Source organism: Marmota monax, unplaced genomic scaffold (genome assembly GCF_021218885.2).
Source record: "Marmota monax isolate L192 unplaced genomic scaffold, Marmota_monax_Labrador192_F-V1.1 WCK01_AAM20220418_F8-fsc00008, whole genome shotgun sequence".
Lineage (NCBI taxonomy): Eukaryota > Metazoa > Chordata > Mammalia > Rodentia > Sciuridae > Marmota > Marmota monax.
In genome coordinates, this window is record NW_026694432.1 from 17,317,438 (window position 1) to 17,344,317 (window position 26,880).

General features: G+C 38.3%; 1 protein-coding gene, 1 long non-coding RNA gene and 1 other non-coding gene across 17 annotated transcripts in view; 2 read left to right on the forward strand and 1 right to left on the reverse strand.

Annotated features, from left to right (window-relative positions):
* Window positions 1-503: 503 nt before the first annotated feature.
* On the reverse strand, window positions 504-663 carry LOC124075411 (U1 spliceosomal RNA). The gene has a single exon (XR_006846031.1). It is a non-coding gene; the product is annotated as a U1 spliceosomal RNA (small nuclear RNA).
* A 4,121-nt stretch (window positions 664-4,784) lies between these two features.
* Window positions 4,785-6,561, forward strand: LOC131423185 (uncharacterized). The gene is made up of 2 exons (XR_009224270.1): window positions 4,785-4,924; window positions 6,410-6,561. It is a non-coding gene; the product is annotated as an uncharacterized LOC131423185 (long non-coding RNA).
* A 1,655-nt stretch (window positions 6,562-8,216) lies between these two features.
* The window catches only part of Pum1 (pumilio RNA binding family member 1), a 122,540-nt gene continuing 103,876 nt past the window's right edge, over window positions 8,217-26,880 (forward strand). For 14 of the 15 annotated variants that reach the window (XM_046469458.2, XM_058570954.1, XM_058570955.1 and 11 more), the window contains exons 1-2: window positions 8,282-8,431; window positions 12,798-13,171. In XM_046469458.2, the coding sequence (XP_046325414.1) occupies window positions 12,809-13,171 (363 nt within the window). In that variant the 5' untranslated portion in view covers window positions 8,282-8,431; window positions 12,798-12,808. Of the gene's footprint in view, window positions 8,432-12,797; window positions 13,172-26,880 lie in introns of all 15 variants that reach the window. The other variant, XM_058570952.1, reaches the window with a different exon arrangement.

Consider the following 26,880-nt stretch of genomic DNA (forward strand, 5'->3'; position numbering starts at 1 on the left):
ACTTCCCCTTTTTAGATTATTTCAGAGCAGATCCCAGACATTACATCATTTTATCCTAAAGAGGGAACTTGCTTTCAATGTTTTGACAATAAGCTGCAAGAGGAATCTTTTTGCTCTCCAGTTAAGTTAGTCACACATTCCAATAAAATAAAATGGAAATTAGATTGTATATCTTAAATGTTATTATTATTTTTATTTTTTGTACCAAGGATTGAATGCAGAGGCAGTTAACCACATCTGCAGTCCTTTCATATATTTTATTTAGAGACAGGGCCTCACTAAATTGCTGAGGCTGGCTTTGAACTCATGATCCTCCTGCCTCAGCTTCCCAAGCCACTGGGATTACAGGCGTGTGCCACCACGCCTGGCTTTAAATGTTATTTTCAATCTGTTTAATTTTAAACAAGTTTAAACAAGCAAGTAAAATTTAAAAATAAACGAAAAACAAATGGAGTTTGTTACTCATTCTTTTTCTTTTCTTCCTTCTCTTCCTCCTTCTTAGAGAGGGGAGAGTGCTACTGTAGTCCCCCACTACCACAAATTATGCAAGTTTCCTACATTTGGAGAAATCACAGGGGTCAGCACATCTGCAGTGCTGTGGATAAGCCACACTCGGGGAAAATCACTTTTGTGATCATTGTGTGTCCTCTGCCAGGTAAATAGTTTAACTCCTTTTTTTTTTTTTTACCTCAGCAACTTGCCATTGCTGAGGCTGGGTTTTTTTTTTTTTTTTTTTTAGTTGTAGATGGACACAATATCTTTATTTTTATGTGACACTGTGGATTGAACCCAGGGCCTCACACATGTGAGTCAAGCGCTCTACCACTGAGCTACAAACCCAGCCCCCAGAGGCTAGCTTTGAACTTACTCTCCTCCTGCCTTAGCTTCCCAAGCTGTTGGGATTACAGGCATCAACTGTGGAATCTTTATCTCAGACATCACCTTCTAAATTTTGACTTTGATTTCTGCTAAATGCTTATCATCATTATGGAAAATTTTAGTCTATGATTTTATTTCTTTGAGTACTGGGATCAAACCCAGCGCCTCTACCACTTAGCTACCCATCCATTCCACTCCCATTTTTTTCCCCTGATCATCTAGAACAGACTATGAAAATGTAAACATTAGCAAATAAATCTTTAAAACATCTATCTTTGTTTTTCTCCCAATGCTAAGAGTCAAACCTGGGGCCTTGAATCCAGGACCTTGTATGTGCTAGGAAGTGCTCTACACAGAATCATTCCTCTTCTTAAGAGTTTTTATTGTTGTATTAAATATTTACCATTTACTGTACTTTGATTCTGTTTTTCTTTACACTTTTCCTGTTGAAGTTTCCTGGCTTGAAAGTTATAAGTGTGCCCCAGTGGCTCAGGAGGCAGGGGCAGGAGGATCATGAGTTCAAAGCCATTCTCAGCAACTAACTGAGGCCCTAAGCAACTCAGGGAGACCCTGTCTCTAAATAAAATATAAAAAAGGGCTGGGGATGTTGCTCAGTGGTTAAGCACCCCTGGGTTCAATCCCAGTTGCCAAAAAAAAAAAAAAAAAAAAAAAAGTTATATGAATGCTAGTTTTATTTTATGATGTGTCTTAGCAAAAACCGATTCTCATATTTATTTAATTTCTATCCATTTTTGAGCCTTATCCATATTTCTTCTAATAAGCAAGTACTTTTGCACTTTTCTCATGTACCACTGTCTCTCTCTCTCTCTGAGACTCTTTATGATCACATTGACCAGAATTTCAGTTCTGGAATTTTATTGATACTTTCTAGTTTCTCTTTTCCTTTGCAATCACCTTTTCTTCTTCTCTTCTCCCTCCTCCTTCCTTCCTTCTTTCTTTCCTGTTTTTTGCTTCTACCAGGGCCATTATGCTGTCCTGACATGACCCCATGTCCCTTGAGAATGGTGAAAGGACAGCCACCATCTCTTTACTCCTCACCCACATACTGGCCTTAATTTTCCTGAGGTTTCTTGTTTAGAATTCACAGCATTGCTCAAATCTGTGGCTTTACCTTATTTCATTTTATTTTTGATGTAGATGGAGACAATCCCTTCCTTCCTTCCTTCCTTCCTTCCTTCCTCTCTCTTTTTCGCTGAGGATCAAACCTAGCGCCTCACACATGCTAGGTAAGTGCTCTCTACCACTGAGCCACAACCCTAGCTCTTATTTTTAATTTTGTCTGTTTCTTTTTGCCAGGTCTTGCTATGCTGCCCAAATGAGTCTTTTTTTTAAAAAAAGATATATTTTATTTTTTTTTATATTTATTTTTTAGGTGTAGATGGACACAACACAATGCCTTTATTTTTTATGTGGTGCTGAGGATGGAACACCGGTCCCACCCATGCTAGGTGAGCGCTCTACCGCTGAGCCACAATCCCAGCCCCCAAAAGATATATTTTAGTTGTAGATGGACACAATACCTTTATTTTATTTAAATGTGGTTCTGAGGATCGAACCCAGTGCCTCACACACACTAGGTAAGTGCCACTGAGCCACAATCCCATGACTGAATTAGTCTTAAATTCGTGGACTCAAATGATTGTCCTGATTCAGCCTTCTGTGTACCTAGATGTACATGTGTGTTCCACTGCACCTGGCAGTGGCTTTATTTATTTATTTTTTAAATTCTTCATTAGTTTCGGAAAATCAGCCCTTTCCTGTGAAATATATCACAGGATATAATTTCCCTCATTTCCTCATTCATTCTTTCCTCTCCTGGTTTCCCTGTATGTTAAACTGATTCATTTTATCCTCTTTTAGACCCTTGTATCTTTCATTTTGGATGTATTTTGTGATTGATCTCTAAGTTTACTAATTTTCTATCAGTGTTTAACCTGGCTGTTGACCTCAATCTATTGGATTATAATGTTTTTCAGTTATAAAGTTATTATTTGGTTGTTTTTGTGTATTTCCCACTTTTTCTGGCCAAAATTATGAATCATCTACTTATTTATTTACATGATGAACAATCCAACGACTTCAATATTTTGTTCCTTTTCAATGACTTATTGTTTCTGTTGTTAGATCTAGTTTATATTATCTTCTAGTACATATAATTATTTCTGCTTGTGGACCAAATACCATATTTGCATATTTGTTCATCGAAATACTTAGAGGCCTAGGATGATGATGTTTTATCCAGTGAGAATGGTTTTCTGCCAGCTTCCTGGAGGCGTTGGTACTCAGGGATCACCTTAATGCAATTCTCCGTTTGAGATGGGTTGAAGCCAAGTTGCAATCCCTACATGCAGGGAAATCCTGTAAGGGCTTGCCTATGCTCTTCTCCTTTACTTTTAGGGTGCAGTCCTTTGGGATTCCAATCCAAGACAAGAGTTCTCATGAGGAACACTCTTGCCTAGCAGGTTCTGAACACCAGTCTGTATTGTTAATATTTCCCCTTGTCCTCTTAACTCTCTCTCAAGAAATGCCTTAGCTGGAAAAGTAGTTCTCAATGTGGGCTGGCATCTATCTCTCAGTTATTCTCTTACCCAGGCCTTGGCTCTGTCATTCTTCACTAGCTTGTTAGCTTTCCAACCATATCAAGCAGGGATTTTTATGTTTTTCCAGTTTTACTAGTTTTCCCTCAGTGGGAGGCTTGCTCAGAATTACCTAATCACCAATACCAGAAACCCCAACCCCTCCTTCTGCCTACTTTCAGATGGGAAAAGCACTCTAATAACCATGATCTGCTAAGAAAGAGAACTGACAATGGAAATGTCAACAGTGTAACACTTACCCAAGCCCCAAAACAGGATGGGAAGTGCCACCCGAGGGAGATTCTACAAAGAAGCAAGAATATTAGTGTAATACAGTTGAAAACCAATAGTGTTAACTAAATATCCTTCCAGAAAATTAGGGGATCCAATCTTTGCTGACAATGCTTTATACTAAGTTTATGAATGCTGCACTATAGCAACTTTTTCTAGTCAGTAACATTTGGTTGTAAGTCACAATGAGAGTCAGGCTGGGGATATCCTTCCCTGATAGAATGTTTGCCTTGCATGTACAGGACCCTGGGTTCAATCCTCAGCACTGGGGAAGGCAATAAGTAAGTAAGTGAACAAATAAATAAACCCCTGGAATTTGTCCTTAGTTGTCAGAATGGCCAGGATGAGGTTGGCTGACTTAGCAGTAAACTTCTGACCACTACCATATGAAGGAGGAGGAAGAGGTGATATTTGAAATTCTTGAACCCAGGCTGTGTCAAATGACCTTCACTAAAAATTTCCAATTTGAGACTTTTATAGGGCTTTCTTTGATGAGGTTACAATGGCCTGGAGTAGGTTCCTTTTGAATAGATTTAAATTACCATTCTCAAATCCACTCTAATCCTTTCCCAAGGTCATCTTGATTAGATTTTTAGGTTTTAGAAATTCCCAAAGATTGATGATATTATCTGTGACATATGGGTTTAGCCAAATGAATTGAAAGTATCCCCAAGTTTTAGGCATGATTTCCACATTGTCTTGCCCATGTAACTCTCAGTGAATAGCCTTAGACATGTTTGGATAAATGTTAATCCAGTTCTTAACTTCTCTAATCTTGGTTTTCTCATTTTTAAATAGGAATAAAAAATTTCATTCATGTCATAGGTATTTTGGGAATTTTAAATGAAATAACGAACATCCTCTTTTTTATTGGATAATAGGATAGTTTCATGAATTTGCTGGTTACCTTGTTCTGATAGGTTATTTGGGGCTGGGTGGGGGCTTCAGGCCCTTTAAAAGGAAGTTCTTAAGGGAGATCAGGGATGGGTGACACCCATTCTGCTGGGATTGCATCATTTGATTGACTAGAGGCCTAAAGGCTGGTATCACATGAGTATGGCTGACTGACGTTAGAATCTGTCTGATTGTGGAAGCTAAAGTTAAAACTAAGGAATTAGTCATGGATCTCAGGATGGAATCAAGGAGCACAGAGAGTGGTAAAATTCTGAAAACTGAAACTTTCTTATAAATGCTGTTTATTCCTTTTGTATGTTTTGCTGTTATGGCTATCCGGCACTTTGTGGTGTCCTGGCCTCATGGCCTCAATATGTTATCTACTTTATCTCATTTAGTACTGTTATATTAACTCCAAATTGCACGGAGTGGGGGTAGGGGTGGGGGCGGAAAGAAGGCTCAGGGAAGCAAAGTAATTTTTGGTCTGGCTCCAGACATGGATCTCAGAATATAAAATATACATATAGGATTTTTGAATTTGAGTATTGACACTGTAAATAGCTGTTGAGTTCATGTATTTGCCGTAACAGGGATTGAATCCAGGGGCCCTCTACCATTGAGCAACATCCCCAGCATTTTTGGTTCCTAATTTACAATCCTCCTGCTTCAGCCGCCTGAGTTGCTGGGGTTAGAGGCAGGTACCACCAGGCCTGTCGGAATTCATACATTTAAGAAATTTCTTTTTTGGGGGGTACAGGGATTGAACTCAGGGGCACTTGACCACTGAGCCACACCCCCAACCCTTTAATTTAGAGACAGGGTCTCATTGAGTTGTTTAGCACCTTGCTTTTGCTGAAACTGACTTTGAACTCCAGATCCTCCTGCCTCAGCCTCCCAAGCTGCTGGGATTAGCAGCCTGCACAACTGCGCCTAGTTTAAGAAACATTTAATGAGCAATAATTGTATGCCTTGCACTAAGTTGGCTACCAGGGATTCAGAAGTGAATATAAAACCAAAACTGCAACCTAACTGCTACACTTGGATAGTAATTTGGTACCAGACCCTTTATATAATATATATGTTAGTTTTTTTAACCATCATAACTACCCTGTTGAAAGAGTAGTGACACCCTCATTTTATAGATGCTACTCAGAATTACCCAAAGTCATAAAGCCAGGAAGTAGCAGAGCTCAGGGTCTTTTTTTCAATTAGTTTTTTTTTTTTTTTTTTTAACTAGGGATTGAAACTCAGGGGCACTTAACCACTGAGCCACATCCCCGCCCTATTTTGTACTTTATTTAGAGACAGAGTCTCACTGAGTTGTTTAGTGTCTTTCACTAAATAGCTGAGGCTGGCTTTGAACTCATGATCCTCCTGCCTCAGCATCCTGAGCTGCTGGGATTCTCCTGCTAACCTCTAAATCTTATTGAGAAATCAAAATCTTAAAAAGAAGGAGAAGGAGCCAAGCGGAGTGGTGCTTGCTTGCAGTCCCAGTGAATATAAAACCAAAACTACAACCCAGTGGCTGGGGAGGCTGGGGCAGGAGAGTTCAAAACCAGCCTTAGCAACTTCTTGAGGCCTTAAGCAATTTAGTGAGACCCTGTATCAAAATAAAAATAAAAATAAAAAGGGCCAGGGATATGGCTCACTAGTTAAGCACCTCTGGCTTCAATCTCTAGTATACAACAAAAACAAACAAAGCAAAAATTTCCTCTTTCTTTTTTTTTTTTTAAATATTTATTTTTTAGTTTTCAGCGGACACAACATCTTTGTTTGTAGTGCTGAGGATCGAACCCGGGCCGCATGCATGCCAGGCAAGCGCGCTACCACTTGAGCCACATCCCCAGCCCTTCCTCTTTCTTTTTGGTAAATAAAACTAATATATGCTCAATTTAAACAACCTGAGTGCTGATTTTCTCACATACTTCCAGAAACACCATGTTAACAAATAAAAAAAAAATTATTTATTTTTTGCAGTAGTGGAAATTGAACTTTGGGTCTTTTGTATGCCAGGCAAGCTTTCTATCATGGAGCTACACCCCCAGCACAAGGCCTTGGGTTCAATCCCCAGCACCACAAAAAAGAAAACAAAAAACAACTCATTTGAAGTGTATAGTTGAGTGTATATTTCCAGTTTTGCAACCACAGTGACAGTTTTTTTTTGGCCAGTAGAGGAGATGGAATCCAGGGCCTGGCATATGCTACACAAGTGCTCTACCACTGAGCTACATCCCCTTTTTTATGTGTTATTTTGAGGTGAGCTCACTAAATTACCCAGGCTGGCCTCAAACTTGCTATCCTCTTGCTTCAGCTTCCTGAGCTTGAATTACAGTGTGAGTGCAATGGCTGTAAGCTTGGATTTTTTTTTTTTTAAATTGATTAGAGAAGTTTTATATTTATCATCTTTATTTGCCTTCCATATATATTGCAAATGTTCTTAACCATTTTCTTGTTAGTTTTACTTTGTTGATGGCCTCTTTTCCTGTGTAGATGGTTACGTTTCTTTCCACCTTTTTATGATCTATTGGTTTTGATTCATAAATATATATACAACTCCTCCAATTATACAGCTCACTTTTTTTCCCCCAGTATCTTCAGGTTTTTTTTTTTTTTTTTTTTTTTTTTTAAATAAGATTGTGGTTTGCCTAAGTATTCAATCCACTCTGAGTTTAGTTTGAAATAACATAACTATCTTATCAAATACTACTGACTTAAAACAGTCATTTTGATCAGATGGCCACATTTCCCTTCTTTCTCGAACCAGGACAGAATGACAGCAGCTGACATTGAGACTGAGTGCTTTTTAGTCGGGTTGGGTTCATGTTCTTGGTTTATTTATTTATTTTTTATTTTTAAAATATTTTTATTAGTTGATGATTTTTTAAAAAATTTATTTGTATGTGGTGCTGAGAATCGAACCCAGGGCGTCACACATGCTAGGCAAGTGCTCCACCACTGAGCCACAACCCCAGCACCCCCATGTTCTTGGTTTAATGTTCTCTTGTCGCCATCTTAAAATTCATGATCATTTTTGAACCAGGAGGCTCGCGTTTTCATTTTGCCCTGGGATCTTGCAAATTGTGCTGTGTGGCCTTGCTTAGTCCCCGTACTGTGCTAAGTATTTTGCATATGCTATTCCCCTAATCCCTCAGTTAGGGAGGTGTTACTATTTACCTCTTTATTTCACAAATGGGGAAATGGAGGCAGGAAGGTTAAATAACGCCTCCGGCTGGCGATGTTAAGTTAGGTATTTGTCCTGCCCACGTCTAAGGCCAGAGCCCTGCGGGCGCCGCCAAGCTGGAATAACCTGCGGGCGGGCTCCCTGGGCAGAGAACCGCGCGCAGGACTTCGCGGGCCTCCCGCGCCGCCAGCCTGCCCAGCTCCGGCCGAGCTCAGCCCCGCGCCCGCGCGCACCGTGCGCGCTCAGGTGCCGGCCAGGGGCATCCCGCCTTCTGCCCTCGGCGGCGCGCGCTCGCCCAGCGGGCGGGCACTCGCGCGCGCAGCGGTTGTGTTGCTTGCAAGTTTCCCAAGTTCACACAGGCCCCGGGTTGGCATGGCAACCAGGCAACCTGTTCCAGAGCCGCTCTGCCTTCTCGGCACACGCCGCTGCCACCGCCGGAGCCGGGGCCAGAGCCTATCCCATGATGCACCGCGCCAGCCCAGTCCCCAGTGGGCCGCCATGTTGTCGGAGTGAAAGGTAAGGGGGAGCGAGAGCGCCGGAGAGAGAAGATCGGGGGGCTGAAATCCATCTTCATCCTACCGCTCCGCCCGTGAGTATCCGCACCCCGCGGGTCCCAAACGCTACTCCGCACCCCTAGCGAGCAGATTATCCCTTCGTATTGGTGTTTGAGAGCGTTTGGTGGGGTGAGAAGGGCTTTGGAAAAGCCGCCGGGGCCCTGGCTGAGGCTCCTCACTCGCTGTTCTTCGTACATGTTTTGGAGTCAGCAGCAAGGCCCCTATTGTTATCACAGGAGGGAGGGGGTGGGGAGCGGGGTCGAAGCGAGGAGAAGGCCGGGGGTTTAGGCCCGGGCCCGGAGCCCAGAGGCGTCTCTGTGTTTGTGCTCGGCCTTGTTGGGAGTCTCCGGAGATGGATGTTGCCGTTCGGGTTGCTTTTTTGACGGGTTTGCGAAGCCCGGATTCCTCTGTGTGGCCATGGAGTGTAATTCTGTGCCACCCCGGGATTCTTCGACTTCCTGAGCTTCCGTGGCAGCGCCGATGGAGGGGGAACAATAAAGCACAGGAGAAGCAGCCGTGGCCCGGGTCCACGGGCGAGACCCGCCGTGGGGGAACTTTGCAAGCTTTAAATGTGGAGAAGTGGCGATCAGGAAGTTTCAGATCGCTTTTGAGGCTCCTGGGTGCTTTGTGGCCTTTTGTTTCCGTGAGAGCTGGTGTTTGGGGTAGGTTCCTCCTCTCGGAGGAGCCTGTCTGTACTGGTGTGTCTCTTAACTCCGAGGGGCTCTGCTCTCGGGAGCAGGAAAACCATCCACACACACAATAACTGGACACTTGGCGTTCTCACGAACGTGCTTGGTAAACACAGGTCATTTATTTTACTTGCCAGTACCACTCCCACGTCAAGTGAGGAATACGCTCCTCTAACTTTGTTTTCTCCAGTGTCGTCCCCCTCCCCCGCCAACCCCAACCCCAAACCAAAGAACCCACACACAAATTACCAGAGAAGGCTTTGTCCTCATCATAACTTTAATCCTCACCCCTTCATTGTTCAATTTAGAAAACACTGTTCTAGTTATTGATCATTTTGCTCAAGTCCTGTTATTAAGACTACGGCTTTATGAGGCTTTTTTAAAAAAAAATTTTGTTTTGAAGGGGGTATTCTGTTTTAAAAGTCAGTTCTCAGATAATAGGTTTGTAGCTTTAGCTTTTTGTTCGTATTTTGAATACGCTCAAAATCACCAAGACAAGCCTCCCTCAAGGTATGTGGCTTCCGATGTAGTTTTTAGTAAACAAAACAAACATTCTGATCCCTTGCCAATTTTAACTTTGAAACACTCTGGTGGCTGTTGATTCTTTATCTGGGTCTTTGGGAAATAATAGATTATGAACTTTCGAGTTAGTATTTTTGCCTTCACCACACTTGAATTCATTTTGTCGAAGGCCACCGACTTCTTGAAGTTGGAATTTGTTTAGTTTGGATTTGAGATGAATTGCTTTAAAATAAATTTATGACCACAGAATGTTTGTTCAGCATGGTAAAAATAAACACCTTTTAAACCACTAGCCATTTTAGTAGGAGGAGAAAGATTAAACCATGTTCCTTTATTTGAAGTAAACTCTATTAATGATAATCAAAACAAAACAAGAAAAAAAATCCACACCTTGATGTAAACAGGAAACATGGAAGAGTAGCTAGAATTGACACCTAATTCTAGTTGCTTAAAATACTTATTTTCATGGGTCATTTGTAAAAAATTACATTTGAAATCTGTTTAAACATAACTTTTTAGTGAACTTTGAGAGTTCCCTAAAAGGTATTAACAATTTTGTTTACTAACATTTAGGTGACTGTTTCTTAATTTTTGTGCTGTAGTGACAGGGTATTACAAAATTACCCAAGACATACATTAATTACTTAAGTATTTTCTCACTTTCAAATTGTCCCTTCTGCCAGGTTTTCTCTCCTTTGAGAAACTACCTTGCCTCATTAGGTAAAGCAGGAAGTTGCAGGCCCTACAGATAGCTTTACAAAAGCCAATTGTTTTGTTTGAACATTTTTATAGAAACCAGCCTCTCCCATCCCTTTTTGGAATGAGGTTGTTTTCAGTGTGCTTCCATGATAAATTCTTTTTTCATATGGAAATTCATTTTAGATAACTATTTTGACAGGTCTTTTATATCAGAAAAGATTACATTTACTATTTTAGGAATTCTCTAGAGCTTGGAGCTGCATTGCCTTAACTGGTGGTAACTAATGTGTGGGCTCTTCAGCATGGTGACTTTAAACTTATCTGTAACTTTTGTATATTTTAATAATAATAATTAAAAAAACCCCAAAACTATTGCATAGATTTTGGACTTGTGAGAGATACTATTGCATAGAGAAAGCATATTTTCTGTTTTCTAGATGAAGAAACAGGCTCAGAGATATTGTTCAGTGGCAAAACTTGGTTTTGGGGCTTCTGGTATATTTTAAAACAAAGATAGATTGAGATTCCCTGGTGGAAGAAAATGGGACTATCCACTATTGGAAACAAGGTAATGAGTCCTTTTGAAAATTGAGTTGGGAAGGCATTAGGCTGTTTTGTACTTTGCAAAAGCTGATGGTGAAACAGGCATGGTTTACTTATTTTGCTACTTGAGCGAGGACAAGATTTTATTCATGAAGAGAGAAACTGAGAAGTTTAGAAGACTAAACTACACCAGTACTCCAGGAAGCCTCTGATGGATTGGAGTTGTTAACCTAGGCTAGGCATTTCCAAATTAGGCTTCGAAGAGATCACAAATTCTATTGTGTCTTCTTACTTCTGACTTCCAAACACAAGTTAGTTGTGAGAAGTGAATGCTACTTTGTCAGGAGGCTTAATTATTCAGGAGAGATAGGTTTTTCATAAATCTGGTTTTGAAATAAGAGTGATAAGACATGGAGCACTGGACTATTGAAATTAGGCTCTCTGAGGTTGTGAACAGATGTTTGTTAATTGGTAACTGATTTATTTACTTTGTATATACAAATGTAACTTTTTTGATTTTTAGAACTTAAATTGTAATATTTAATAGTAACATTTTCAGGCTTCTTTCAGAGGAGGAGACTGGTGAGAGATACTGTTGCAAGGGGTGCAGATAGAAACAACTAAGTTTGGGTACAGAATAGATTGAGAGCCTTCTCTGCTACTCACTTGCTAAATGACCTTGGGCATATCATAATTTTGTGCCTTAATGTTTTCATCTGGGAAATAGGAATGAAAATCCTTACCTTTCAAAGTTTCTGTGATGAGATAATGTCTGCATTATATTTGCCATTATATTTGGTGAGATTTCTGGTTTTACAGTGAGGCTTTCTACTCTAGTAAAGTGAATTTGGTTTTTCTCATTCTGTTTCTAGGTGTCAAAGCACTAATGGAATAATTATAAGATTACATTTAAATTGTACTTTATTGGTTAAAGTCTTGAATTTCCCCCCTCATCAGTAGCAGCTGAGGAGAGGGTTTAGGCTAAGAATATTCTGTTGTTGTTCTTGGTCAGAATGTCTAATTGTTTCTTCAAGGAGTATCCTGTGGAATATGTTGGGCATTTTAAAGGGTCTTTTCAAATTAGACAATCTTGAGCTATTGATTATTTCGTAGTTTGTTTATTGGTATATCCAGCAGTAAAGTTGTTCTAAAAAGCTCTTGTTGATTTAGGGGCTGGGGTTGTGGCTCTTTGGTGTGTGAGGTGCTGGGTTTAATTGTCAGTACTGCCTATACATAAATGAAATAAAGGATAAAGGTCCATTGACCAAAAAAAAAAAAAAAAAAAAGCTCTTGTTGATTTAAAAACTATGTACCACAGTTGGCTTAAGGAGCAAGTAAGCTCAGTACAGAAGCCACCAATTGAAGTCTAAGTCTGTTTACTTTTTTTTTTTTCTTTTTTTGTTACTAGGGATTAAACCAAGAAGTGCTTAACCACTGAGCCACATTCCCAGTCCTTTTTTATATTTTATTTAGAGATAGGGTTTCACTGAGTTGCTGAGTACCTCGCTAATCTGCTAAAGTTGCTGGGAGTACAGGCATGCCCACCGTGCCCAGCTCTTTTTTTATTTTTATTTTTAAATTTAGGGATAGGAATGGAAACCAGGGTCTCACATGTTAAAAAAGTGTTCTAATACTGAGCTACATCCCAGCCCCTATATTGCTACCTTTTGAAAAGGCTTCCCAGAAGTTGTGGTATTGAGTCCTGATTTCAATATCTTGTCAGAACCATGACCATCAATTACCTTTATTTACATTAGCAGAGATTCAACAACTTAAAAATGAAGATTTTAGTTTAGGAATTTGTGTGTATAATATAAAATTGGCAGCTTGGTAGAAACTGGTTAATGTTGATTGTATAGCAGAAGATGTGGAGTTCATATTTTTATTAGTGTCTATCAAGTTGTTTCAAAATGCAAATATTAAACGTATATAACCTATCTGTCCTTAGGTGTTGGTGGAATGAGCGTTGCATGTGTCTTGAAGAGAAAAGCAGTGCTTTGGCAGGACTCTTTCAGCCCCCACCTGAAACATCACCCTCAAGAACCAGCTAATCCCAACATGCCTGTTGTTTTGACATCTGGAACAGGGTCCCAAGCGCAGCCACAACCAGCTGCAAATCAGGCTCTTGCAGCTGGGACACACTCCAGCCCTGTCCCAGGATCCATAGGAGTTGCAGGCCGTTCACAGGACGACGCTATGGTGGACTACTTCTTTCAGAGGCAGCATGGTGAGCAGCTTGGGGGAGGAGGAAGTGGTGGAGGCGGCTATAATAATAGCAAACATCGATGGCCTACTGGGGATAACATTCATGCAGAACATCAGGTAAAAAAAAAGTTCACTATTTAAGCTTTCCAACTCTTTTATAATCACTATCCACTTACAATAACTGCTTTCAATGAATGTCTTTAAAAGCTTAAATTTCTAATTTAGTTTGTTCTAAACAAAAGAGTCACTTGTTTTAAAGAATGATCATTGTCATATTGTCACTGGGTAATTTTCCATTTGGGTACTAAATTGTAAATAACTAAATCATTTAAAATGGAATGAATTTAAATTAATTAATTTAATTAAATGGAATGAATGACTGTTTTAATGTACATAAAATATTTTTAGGAATACCTTGTTAGTAAAGAATACCTTCCCCACCGATCAGATAATTTCAAGAACTGTTTAGGCTGTTTTTAGGACAAATATATTTTATAAATTTTTTTTTTGTTGGGTTTGGGTGACTTATTTTCAAGGTGTTATAATTGAAAGTAGTTGGAAGTTGATAACAGCATCAGCCGCTCAAGTGAAATTGTTGAAATGGAACTGATTGGGATTCCACCTCTTGGGTCCCCTTCTTCCTCCGGGAGAAGTCTTTTCTGCTGTCCTTTAATAAACTTCTAATTTCTACTCTGAAAAAAAAAAAAAAAAAAAAGAAATGGAACTGATTAATGTTTTGTATCAGGAGGGATTGGTTGTGGTGTTTAGGTTTTTATTTATTTATTTTATTTTTTTAATTGATTTTATTTTTTTTAAATATACAACAGTAGAATGCATTACAATTCTTATTACACATATAAAGCACAATTTTTCGTATCTATATAAAGTATGTTCACGTCAATTTATGCCATTATACATGTACTTTTCTTTTGCATTACAATTATTACTATTTTTAAAATATTTATTCTTAAGTTTTAGGTGGCTACAACATCTTTATATTACATTTATGTGGTGCTGAGATTGGAACCCAGTGCCCCATGCATGCTAGGCGAGCATTCTACCACCAAGCCACAACCCCAGGCTCCCTGCATTACAATTCTTAAAACATATATATACCACAATTTTTCATATCTCTATATAAGGTGTGTTGACACCCAATTCAAGTCTTCATACATGTACTTTGTATAATGATGACCATCACATTCCACCATCCTTGCTAATCCCCTTCCCCCTAGGTTTTTATTTATTTTAATTTTAATTTTTTGGTATTGGGGATTGAATCAATGGCCCTTACCACTGAGCTATATCCCCAGCCCTTTTTTATTTTCTAATTGCTAAGTTGCTAAGGGCCTCGTTAAGCGATCCTCTTGCCTCAACCTCTGGAGTTGGTGGGATTTCAGGTGTGTGCCACCACACCTGGTTGCTTTTAGGTTATAACCATGTTTATTCTGTTGCTCTAAGAAATTGTTGGATTTTGGTTAATTAAAAATTTATTAGTGCATTGTAATTCTCTGTAACAGTGGGACTCTCTGTTACTTACTCATATGTGCACACAACATACTTTGTTCAGTTTTATTCCTCTGTATTTCCCTGATTTTGCTTAATTTGAAAAGTTTTAATCTTACTAACTTAAAACCAAAGCTGGAATCAGACTGTATTTTACAAACAGGAGAGTTTTGCCTGACCAGCAGATGAGACTTTGAATCAGACTATTTTTGGGAATTGGGTGTAGATTAAACTTGCAAAGGTTCATTTTATATAACCAGTCTGAGTTCCGATTAGCAGAAAGAATTGACTTTTTCTTTTTTTATAATAATTTTTTTAGGCTTAAGCCTGCTTTAAAAAAAATACATTTATTTTTTAGTTTTAGGTGGACACAATATCTTTATTTTATAGATTTATGTGGTGCTGAGGATCGAACCCAGTGCCTCGTGCCTGCTAGGCAAGCACTCTACCACTGAGCCACAAACCCGGCCCCAAGAATTGACATCTTTCACTAGACCTCTCATGCTTTCTGTTTTGCCTCAAAAACACATTTGCAAATCTGAATTCTCAGTTATGCTTCCCTTGATCCCTCAAAAAAAGTAGTGTACTATGGTGGAAACAGTCAGAATTTATCCTCTTACTCAACACATTGATCATAGGTCTCTATTTTACTGACAAAATCCTCAGTGTCAGTGCTGCTTCATAAGCATGTGTAGGTGAGGATACTAAGAAGTATAATGTATAGGGAGCTTCCTGTGCATCTAGGACACTTTTTCTTTCTTTTTTTTTTTTTTTTTGGTACTGGGAATTAAATCCAGTTGTGCTCTATCACTGAGCTACATCCCCAGCCCTATGATAGAGCTTTCAAAGAAATGTATTGAATGCATGAGTCGCTAACTCTTTAGCTTTCAAGTAAGGTTGGGGGAAAAGGATATGGTTGCAGAGATAAAGGCCATGAATGCCAGGCTTAGATTTATTTTGGGATGCAACAGAGTTTTTTGGGTTTGGAATGGCTTTTATTCATTTGAAGTTTGGGAAGGTTTAATTGGTAATGAGATTGGAGTGGGTAATGGCTGAGACTAATTGGATAACCTGTTTAACAGACCTGATGTAAGCAGTGTAAAAGAAGGTATGAGGGATTGGGGTGTAGCTCAGTAGTAGAACATTTGCCTAATGTTTGAGGTCCTGGGTTTGATCCCTGGCACCATATGAATAGTATGGAACAGAGACATGCAGACTTTGTTGACTCAAGTAGAAATCTTAGGTTCCCTAAGAAAATGAAATAATAGGGGCAAAGTACAAAGGGGATCTGATTTGGGAACAAGGGGATTAAATTTTGTATACATGTTGAATTTGAGGTAGAGGCAGAATATTCCAGGGTTGGGGTGGGTATTATATTGTAGGCAGCTGTAGAGAAATATAGAGAAAACTCAAGGTAGGTGTTTGATTTGGGTGACACCTGTGTAATGGGCAAAGGCAGAAAACCTGTTATTTCTACCTTAGTTGGCTAAACAGTGTTTAAAAATTACAAACATTAGTGTTTAAAATCTGTATTATATATCTATAAAATCTTACGTTGGGTTTCCTAATGGTAGACTGTCGAATGAAGCTGAAAGGCAAATCAAAGTGCTCAGCTTATTCTTTACTAAGTGGGCAAATCAAACTCTTGGTCAATCCTTGGCAGAGCTCTACGATCTAAAATTTGGTTGTGTTGTGCAAGTCAACAAGTGGTTTTTGTTTTTGTTTTTGTTTTGTTTTGTTTTTTTAAATTTTTGCAGCATTGAACCCAGGATTGAACCCAGGGCCTTGCACATGCTAAGGCAGGCCGTGCTCTACCACTGAGCTACACCCCCAGTCAAGTATTCATTGAAGGCTTACTCTGGCCTGTCTTAGGCTGAGCCCAATCATAAGGAATCACATCTTGACTTATGGAGCAGTTTTATCCAGGTCAGTTAGCAAACTTGAGTTAATAATATTAAATGGCAAAACCTGTTCCCTTCCCAGGGGTCCTAAACTGGAGACCCCCACTTGGAATTGGTATTTACCACTACCACACAATTCTGTTAGACTGGACACATGAGATAATGAACAACAGTAGAGAACTCTGGGTAGTTGCTGTGGTATGTTTGTTTTGGGCTACCCATAGATTACATTTACAGTCATTGTACTACCTTGTAATTTATGGTTTTGGTGTTTAACTCACCTCCTGGACTGACCTATTCTAGGGCAGAGGCTGTTGTGTTTTCATGTACCTTTTCCTGGAGGTATTCTGAAATTTTATGTTGACAAAATGAAGGAAGTCCAGAAAGTTTTCAGTTTTGTCCTCAGGTGAAATAGAGGATCTTATAGATCTTATAGCTGTTCTGCTGGGAAACATGGCAAGAGGTAGAGGTCACTTGGTCAGGGTACCAAGGTGGTGAGTGCAGTACAATTGAAGAACAAAGGTGCATATCTCTAGGTGGAGAATTTATACTCTTATTAGCCACTGTTACTGATAAGAAGGTTAAGAGGCCTTTGGATCTGTCTGCTAGGTCTTAATGGAGAAGCGGTGTTTGAAAACTACTGATAATAGCATTTAGTGAGAACTTATGTTGTAGACACTGGACTATATACTTCCTATATTTAATCTTTACAACAATCCCATGAGGGCAGTAATATCCTTTTTTAGAGAGATGAGGAACTGAAGCCTAGTTATGAGAGAGAAGCTGTCAGTCCCCGCGGTGCTGCCCGCCACCCGCGCGCTTTCTGGAGATTAAACCCAGGGTCACTGTACCACTGAATTTATATAAATGGTCCATTTATTGTGAGACAGGGTCTTACTAAGTTTCCGAGGCTGGCCTTGAACTTGTGATTCTTCTGCCTTAGTCTGCCTTAGCTGGATTATAGGCATGCCCTTAAACCTGTTTTTTTTTTTTTTAATATTTTTTTAATTGTCAGTGTACCTATATTTTATTTATATGTGGTGCTGAGAATTGAACCTAGTGCCTCACACATGCTAGGCAATGCTCTACCACTGAACTACAACCCAGCCCTAGAACCTAATTTTGAAATAAGTCTTTTTGGTTTTTTATGCAAATGCTCTAGATAGACTTCTGCCTTAAGATAGGACAGAACTATTGCAAAAGAATAGCGCTTTGTGAAGTAAAAGAATTATTTTGAGACAGTTTTGCTGGCCAAATTTGATATATAAACATGATAGTAAGGAGATAAATACAAGTAATGTTGATTTTTTTTTTTTTTTTTTTTTTTTTTTTTTTAAATTACTGGAGACTTTTTTCCTATCACAAGAGCATTGATGTGCTAGGGTCTACTTTTTTCCTGCTCTGTTTTTGTAAGTGTTCAAAGTGGCAATGTGGGAAGTTTATCTCTGTAGAGAGAACATGACTCAATATAAAGTGATCTATTGCCACCATATTCTACTGGGCTATTATTCCTCTCTGGTGGTACCTGTTTTCTGAGCCTTTTTTTATTTTTAAAAATGGCGTTTTGGGGAGCTGGGGTTGTGGCTCAATGGTAGAGCACTTGCCTGGCATGTGTGAGGCACTGGGTTCGATTCTCAGCACCACATAAAAAAATAAATAAACAAAATAAAGATATTGAGTCCATCTACAACTAAAATATTTTAAAAAATGGCCTTTTGACACAATGGAATGAGGTTTAAGATCATATTGGCAGAGTGCTTCCACCAGTGAACTGGGGAAGGGAAGAATATCACTGGCTGTGATGCCAGCCAGCAGTGTTAGAGGGAAGTGAATGATTTGTTGTGCCATGTACTTTATTTCTCTCATAATTACTGCCATTTATGAGCAGTCACTTTCACAATTTTATTTATTTTCACTTTTTTTGCAATACTGGGGATCAAACCCAGGACTGTGCATAATCTAGGCAAGGGCCATACCACCAAGTTTACTGAACTATGTCTTAACTTTTTTTTTTTTTTTTGGTACTAGGCATTGAACCCAGAGGTGCTGTACCACTGAGCAACATTCTCAACCCTTTTTAGTTTTTTAGTTTGACCAGGTCTTAAGTTGAGGGGCTTACCAAGTTGCTGAAGCTGGCCTTGAACTCACAGTCCTCCTGCTTTAGCCTCCCAAATCACTGGGATTATAGTGATTACTTTTTGAAATTAGGATTTTTCTGCCTGTGGTAGCAAATTCTCTTATTAGCTGGTTGTCCCTCTTTGATACTTTATTTTTAAAGATTACTTATTCATTTATTGATACTGGGGATTCAACCCAGGGGTGCTTTATCACTGAGCTACACTGTCAGTCCTTTTATAAATTAAAAAAAAATTTAAATTTTGAGACAGGGTCTTGCTAAGTTGCTGAGAGTCTTACTAAGCTGTTGAAGTTGGTCTCAAAATTGTGATCCTTCTGCCTCAGCCTCTTGAGTCATTGGAATTAGAAGTATGTACTACCACACCCAGCTAGCATGAGACCTTTTAAATAAAAGTTTGAGAATTTAAGAGCTTAAGAGTATGTGTTGAGATGATATAATGTATGTTAAAAGTCTGGGTTTCTAACCCAGGGCTTTGTGTATGCTAGGCAAGTTTTTTACTGCTGAACTGCATTACTTATCCTTTCCTCGACCCCCTGTATTTTAAGATAGAGTCTAAGTTGCCCAAACGGGTCTTGAACTTTTGATCCTCCTGCCTTAGCCTCCCAGTTAGCTGGGATTACAGGTGTGAGCCATCTCTCTTGGATTTTTTTCTATTTTAAGAATATAAATAAGTTACATGTAATGTGGTTTAATAAATAAGATGATCATATTTGATACTGTAAGGAACTTCAAAGACCTAATTTTTGTGCTAAAATGAGATTGTTGGAGGGGGAAGTAAGGGAAGGTGAATTTATTTCTGGGAGGTGGGCTGTAAAATTATAGTAAACCAGACAATAGATATGGATCAAAATACTTGAAAACACCTTCCCGTTTAAATGGGTTGTGTATCTTAAAAATTGTTTATTTAACAGTAATTTTTACAAGTTGATTTATTTTTTGAATAGCATTGAAAGTTTCATCATGTAAAACTGAAGGTCAAGTCTTTGACTTGTTGTGAATGTTTTATTCTCATGTTGTGAAATCTGTTTTCTCTGTAAACTGCTGAGAGATAAAGTAGACTGATGAAATAGGGAAAAAATTTGAAGGTCCATTGGTTGAACTTTGGCCTCTGTATTGGATTATAAGGGGCAGAGGTAGATGGATGATCTGCTCTGGGGGAAAGGACAGTTCCACAGAGCTTACTCACTTTTGCTTGTAGTCGTTGGCACTAGGATTTATCAGTATACACCAAAGATTGAAAGCCTATAGGAGATACACGTGGTGTGCCGACACAGATCTTTGGTGTGTCTGTCATTCTTACTCTCCAGTACTGGGAGTTAATCCTTTTACCTTGTAATTACTAGGAAGTACTGTGTTAAACTGGGAGGGAACCCAAGTATTCTTGAAACTTTGGGGAGTCCTGTCATTTCTTGGACTCCGTTTTTTTGTTTCTGCTGATGTACTACTGTCTAGCTATGAATCTCCTGTTTTGGGGGGTAGTTTTCTCAGGGGCCTCTATATTTGGTGTAGAAGCATTTAGTTAATTTAAGTAAATAATCCATCTTTCATATTTTGTTGTCTCTTGTACCTCTTCTCTTAAAGGCCTTTTCCATTATATTCTGAGTTCACAAGGCTTAGTATGTACTTGGGCAAAAGAACCATCAGCAGCTCTTCTTTGACTATAACTGGGAATTATCTTGGTCCAATGTTTCAGCTATGGATATAGCTCAAGTAACAAAGCACATAGGCTGAACCAAAAAAGAGTTCAGTTTTCTAATGCTGTATTGAACTTGAACTCTGTGATGGCAGTTTGTGTGTTGTTTTAGAAGGTTTTTGATGTGGAATTAGAGAAAAAAAATTATGTGATAGGTGGTAGTGAGATGTCACAGTGGGAAAAGAGGATATATGTTAGGAAAATCTAGTGGGGTAAGTTAAGAACAGGAGGTTATAGAATTTGCTGAATTTGTTGTGGCTAAAGAAAAGGGGAATGGAAAGAGTGAGATTCTTAGTAAAAGAAAAAAATATAGCAGTTAGGAAAAGCCTTTTTTTTTTTCATTTCTCCTTTTTAAATTTTTGGTAGTGCTGGGTTTGAAACCAAGGCCTTGTGCATTCTAGACATATACACTTCCAGCCTTAGGTTTTCAATTTCAGTTAGGAATGTGCTTGAAGTGCCTTGTAAATTACCGAGTGATTGGATGTTTTTACTTTTCATTACTTTATTCAGTAATTTGAGGAGAGGAACATGTCTTTTGTGCATGGGTCTCCCTTTTTCTCAGGCAAGGGTACTTGGGGAATACTTTCTACAGGCTAAGCCTGAGGACAGAATTATGCTTCTGGGTGTTGTGGAAAGATTCTATCTAGCTGGTTGTTGTGACACATGTCTGTAATTCTAGCAACTTTGGAGGCTGAGGCAGGAGGATTGCTAGTTCAAAGCCAACCTCAGCAACTTGGGGGAAGCCCTAAGCAACTTAGTGAGACCCTGTCTAAAAATTAAAAATAAAAAGGCTGGGGGTGTAGCTCAGTGGTAAAGGACCCCTGGGTTCAATTTCTGGTACCAAAAAAAACAAAAACAAAACAAACAAAAAAACAAAACAAAACCCCCAAACCTATATATTCACTTTTATAAAATATCTTTCACACTCAGAGGGAGTAATTATAACACAATGCCAACAAAGTATTGAGTGCTAAGAGTAGAGTAGTGTATATATAAATATATTTTTTCATACTGGGAATTGAACCCGGAGTCTTGTGTGCTAGGCTTTTTATTTTTTATTTTATTTCGGGACAGGGTCTTATTAAATTGCTCAGACTGAACTCAAATTTGTAATCATCCTGCCTTACCCTCTTCAGTGCCTCCCCCCACCCCCCAGTTTCTGTATTCTTGTCCCATATTTTCCTTTAGTCACTTTATCTTCTGGATATAGTAAGGAGCCATAATGGGACAGTAGCTTCAGTTCAGGTTTAGCTGTGGGTTGCCCTGACACTTGATTCCCTGGTGGAAATGTTGTGAGAAGTGGTGCAGAGATTATCAGTAAGTTGGGTGAGTTTAGGTCAATGGACTTATCTATTTATTTTTACAACCTTGGGGATGGAACTAAAGGCTGAATACATGCTAGGCCAATCTTGCTCAACCAATGGGCTATAGTCCCTGCCCAGGTAAGTTGAATACTTGGAAATTTGGTTGAGGAACTTGGCTTGAAGGGTGTATATGGCATTAGTGGTAAAACTTGAAGTTGGAGGGTTATTGAACTTTCTTCAGAGGAATGTTATTCATATTTTTGTATTCATATTTAAAATTCACATTTTAAGAAATTGATTGAGATGGGGGTCTTTCTATGTTCAGGCCTGGCATGAATTACAGGCTTGCACTACTGCACTGCACTCGGATTAAGGTTTTTTTTTTTTTAATGCTCTATTAATGGTTTCACAAGATTTATCTGACGTGGATTTGTCTATGAATTGACTTTAGTAAGTGCTTTTACAATAGTTTAAGTACTTATTTTTTTATTTTATTTTTTGTGGTGCTGAGGATCGAACTCATGGCCTTACCAGTACTAGGCAAGTACTGTACCACTGAGCTATCCACTGCCAACTCTGAGGTATTTTTCTTGTGTTTTTACAAGTTTCATTAGGAAGGTTGTTTTAGGTTTGTGGAAATAGGTGGCTCTAAAGATTTTTTTAAATAACAGCCTTATTGATACATAATTTACTCATTTGAAGTGTACAATTCAGTGGTCTTCATTATATTCACACAGTTGTAACCATCATCACAAGTTTAGAACATTTTCCTTTTCTCCCAGATCTTTTACCCAGTAGCAGTTACTCCCCTACCCTAGGCAACCACTAGTCTACTTCTATCTCTATGGATTTGCTTGTTTTGGACATTTCATGTAAATAATCATGCAATATATGACCTTTTGTGACTGCTTTTCTCCACTTAGAGATTAATGTTAAGTGGTTGGGGATACAGCTTAACTACAGAGTGCTTGCCTAGGATGTGAAAAACCCTAGGTTCAATTCCCAACACAGCACACCACAAGCACTCAGTTCCTCCATGTGTTATATCATTGTTTCTATATAATGTTCCATTGTATATATCTGCTGTATTTTTTTTATAAGTTGGTAGACTTTAGGGTAATTTCTACTTTTTGGTTATTTTGGATGATGCTACTGTGAACTTTAATGTACAGATGTTTGTGAGGACACGTGTTTTCATTTTTCATGGTTACCTAAAGATTTTATTTTATTTTTTAAATTTATTTTGTGATTCTGGGAATTGAAGCCAGGCTTTGCTTGCATGCTACCATTGAACTGCAACCCCCGGCTCAAGGTTGTTAGAGTGCATAAATCTCTAATATACAAAAATAAAAATACAAAAATAACAAATATCACTGCTGTCAGTGCCCTTTAGAATTTGGAAGAAGTAGGAGCTGTGGCTGTGGCTCAAAGGTAGAGCACTTGTCTTGCATGTATGGGGCCCTGGGTTTGATCCTCAGCACCACAAAAATAAAAATAAAAAGGTATGTGTCCACCTACAACTAAAAAGATATATTTAAAAAAAGAAGTTGGAAGGATTAGTTTATCTGCAACTTTTTTTTTCTTTGAAGAAAATATTTACAGCCTGACAATATAAATAATATAAATAAACTTGTTTACAACTTTGGGAAGTGGCCTGCTTCAACAGGATTTTCAAGGTGTGCAAACTCTTTAGATGCCATAGATATACTATAGTCAAATGATTGCTAAGACAGTTTTTCTCTATTAAGGAAAGTTCCCTGCGGGTTTTAACAAGGGGACAATTTGTTAAATTATTCTAGTTTCTATATGTATCATATATCATACCTGCTGTTAATTAAATATTCTTTAAATTGTTAAGAGTTTATCGATTCAAATTCAAATCCCTCTCTCTCCCTGTAATCTCAAATTCGGGAGAGATTGTTGTGGGTCAGAAGCCTTGTAAAATGCACAACAATGAAATAAATATAAATTTATTTTTGGTCTGAAGAAACTTAGCTTCGTGGAGGGAAGAGGGATTTATAAGGAAAATTGTTTCAAAATGAGAATTGCAGTGAATCTGTAGTGAGAATGGATATGGATGTGGGGATCCAAAAAAATCATATGAAGGTTATTGTATACCAGATGAAATTCTTTAATTTGTGGATTTATTTTCTAGAAAATAGGCTTTAGGTTTTTTATTTGGAGTGATGTATATGGGTTAACAACTGGGTGGAATTACCACAAAATATTGTTATATCCGTGTAACAATATTTTGTGGGGAAATTACATGCAATTTTGTTTTTTTTGTTGTTTGTTTTGTATTTTCCAAACTTCAGTTGACTAAAAAAGAAAAAAGTCAAATCATACTGTCTTCATATGAAGAGCTTGGTTTATTCGTTTAAATGAAAGAGGATGGTTCATAAATTTCCAGTGGGAGGTATTTTAGTGTTAAAATAGACCTTGGAAATCATTTAACTATTGTTCCAATGCAGTGATCTCTTAATTATTTGTATTTTAATTTTAAAAAATCTTAGTAATGTAAAAATGTTAGTAATGTGTTTAGCATAGGTTGCTGGAGTGTATCCAATGAGATCTACAGGTAATTTTGTTGTTATTACTGTGTGCTTCCTTTTTATATCTAGATATAATAACCACATATATTTACAAGCTTTGCTGGAATTGTTTTAATCTTTTTATATGATTTGAACTACAAATAATTTTTTTTTTCCGAAGAAGATAGTTTTGGGAATTGAAACCTAGGACCTCATATGTGCTATGCAAGTGCTTTATATCCTTGAGCTATACTCTCAGTTCCTCCATGTAGGTTTTAACCATTCGTTTTTTTATGAATGAGAAAATGGATGAGAAAAATGAGGCATGTTGTAAGAGCTCAGATGAGATGTTGAAGGTGATTAGCTCATACTCCAGATAATTCTTTGGAGACCTACTATTCTTCATTTAGGTGTAGTTAACTTTTTTATAAAACACAAATACACCTTACAAACATCACATTTTAAAGTCTTACTTGGTTCTCATGAATTTTTCATCTAGGGACAATAATAAAAGCTTAGTCATGTATAACTAATAAGAGTAAATAAAAAATGTTTTTAAAAAAGTTTAGTTTATATGTCTAATTAGAGGCCTAATATTTGGTACATAATAGGTACTCGTGAATGGCATAATGCTGTTCATAACTGAATTCATTAGTTTTCTTCATTTCTGTATTCTATTTCTGAGGATGGCATCTTTATAATTATCCATGTTATTGGGGATTGAACCAGGGGGTGCTCTACCATTGAGTTATATCCCCAGCCCTTTTTATTTTGAGATAGGTTCTCTCTAATTTGCCCATGCTGATCTCAAACTTGTGATCCTCCTTCCTCAACCTCCAAAGAAGCTGGGATTATAGGAATGTGCCCTCACATTTAGCTGGCACCTCTATTAGAGGCTGTTTTCTGGTACCTGGGATTGAACTCAGAGGGGCTTACTGAACAACATTGCCAGCCCCTTTTTATATTTTATAGAGGCAGGGCCTCACTATGTTGCTGAGGCTAGTTTTGAACTTGTGATCCTCCTGCCTCAGACTCCTGAGCTGCTGGCCTATTAGAGGCTTAAAAAGAGCTATTCCCACTTCCTGCACCCACCTGCAGCAGTTCCAAAGTTATATCCTGTCCCTGTTGCCTTATTTGAATGGCCTATATTTCTTACCTGGACACTTAACAGTAGTCTGTTTTTCTGCATCTCCTCTTTTCTTTGTGCTTATGTCTTCCCCTTGCTTAATTTCTTTTTATTTATTTACTTATTTGTGTTTTTATTGCTTTTATTATTATTCCCAAGCTCCCCATCATAGCATAGCAGACCTTTTGTGTTTTGGCCCAGCTTACCTCTCCAGTGTTCTTTACTGGCATTCTGTTTCAGCTCTACTGAAGTATTTGTAGCTTTCTGAATGCACATGCTATTTTTATAGTTCCCTGTAGTTTCTCATCGCAGTTGGTTCTATTTTTATTTATGGTGTTTTTTTCTTCTTGGAACTGCTTTCTCTCCTCACTCACCTAGTCATCATCTTATTTTTCAAGCTTGAATTAAAGTATCTTCATTTCTGGTAAACATTGCTCTCTACTCCCCCCTTTTTTTCCTCCCAAGGTTGGGTGCCCTCCTTTGGTGCCTGTGTGGTACTTAGTACACATCTTCTTGAAGCATTTAGCCACTGTATTGTAGTTGAATATTTACCTTTTCACTGCTGGGTGTTAGTAAGCTGTTTCAGTAAATAGATTCTTGGGCTTAAGTCCAGGCCTATTGAATCAAAATCTTCAGTGATGAGTCACAGTATTATATTAAAAAAAAGCATTCCCTGGTGATCCTCATGTGCACCTTAGTTAAGAACCTCTGTGATAGTTCCTAAAAACAAAAACAAAAACCTTTTTCCCCCCACTTTTTATTTATGGCACCTGGCAAATAATATGTACTTCATAATGATGAATGAATACATTTTGCCATTAGGGCGTATTGAAGAGACATTGAGTGGAATGCTTCTTTTGAAGAATATTAAGTTGTCATTTTGAATTGATAGATGTAACAGAATGTAGGGTTTGAATACTGAGAGGGTTTGGATTGAAGAAAAGGAGCCAATGAGCATTCATTGAAGGGTTGTAGTAAATACTGTTTTAAGGACTTTCGTCAGCTCTGATTTTTTGTTTCTTGTCTTTTCTTTTGATACTGGGGATTGAACCCAAGGTCGCTTAAGCACGTATCCACATCCTCAGGTCTTTTCAGTTTTTTTTTTTTTTAATATTTATTTTTCAGTTGTAGTTTGACACAATACCTTTATGTATTTATTTTTATGTGGTGCTGCGGATTGAACCCATGTAGATTTATGAATCTACATGTAGTTTTAAATCAGCTAGGCAGTCTACCGCTCAGCCTCAGCCCTTTTTTTTTTTTTTTTTTGAGACAGAGTCTCAAAAGAAAAGTTGCTTAGGCCCTCCTTAAATTGCTGAGGCTGGCTTTGAACTTGTGATCCTCCTGTCTCAGCCCCCTCAGCTGCTGGGCTTATAGGTGTGGGCCACTTTGACTGGATCCTTGAGTTTCTAACAGAAAGGCTATAGGGACAAAAGTTTACTTCCTTAGTTGGTAAAACACTGAAACCTTGTCTGTTCCTAGTTATGTCACTTGTCTGGGAACAAGTACCACACTGTTTCAGTATAACACATTTTTGAGGTTAATTTCAGTTCTTAAAAAGGGATTTTTTAAAAGATAGCTAAAGAAAATAGTGTTCCTGTTATGTTTGAATGAAAATTGTTATTTCC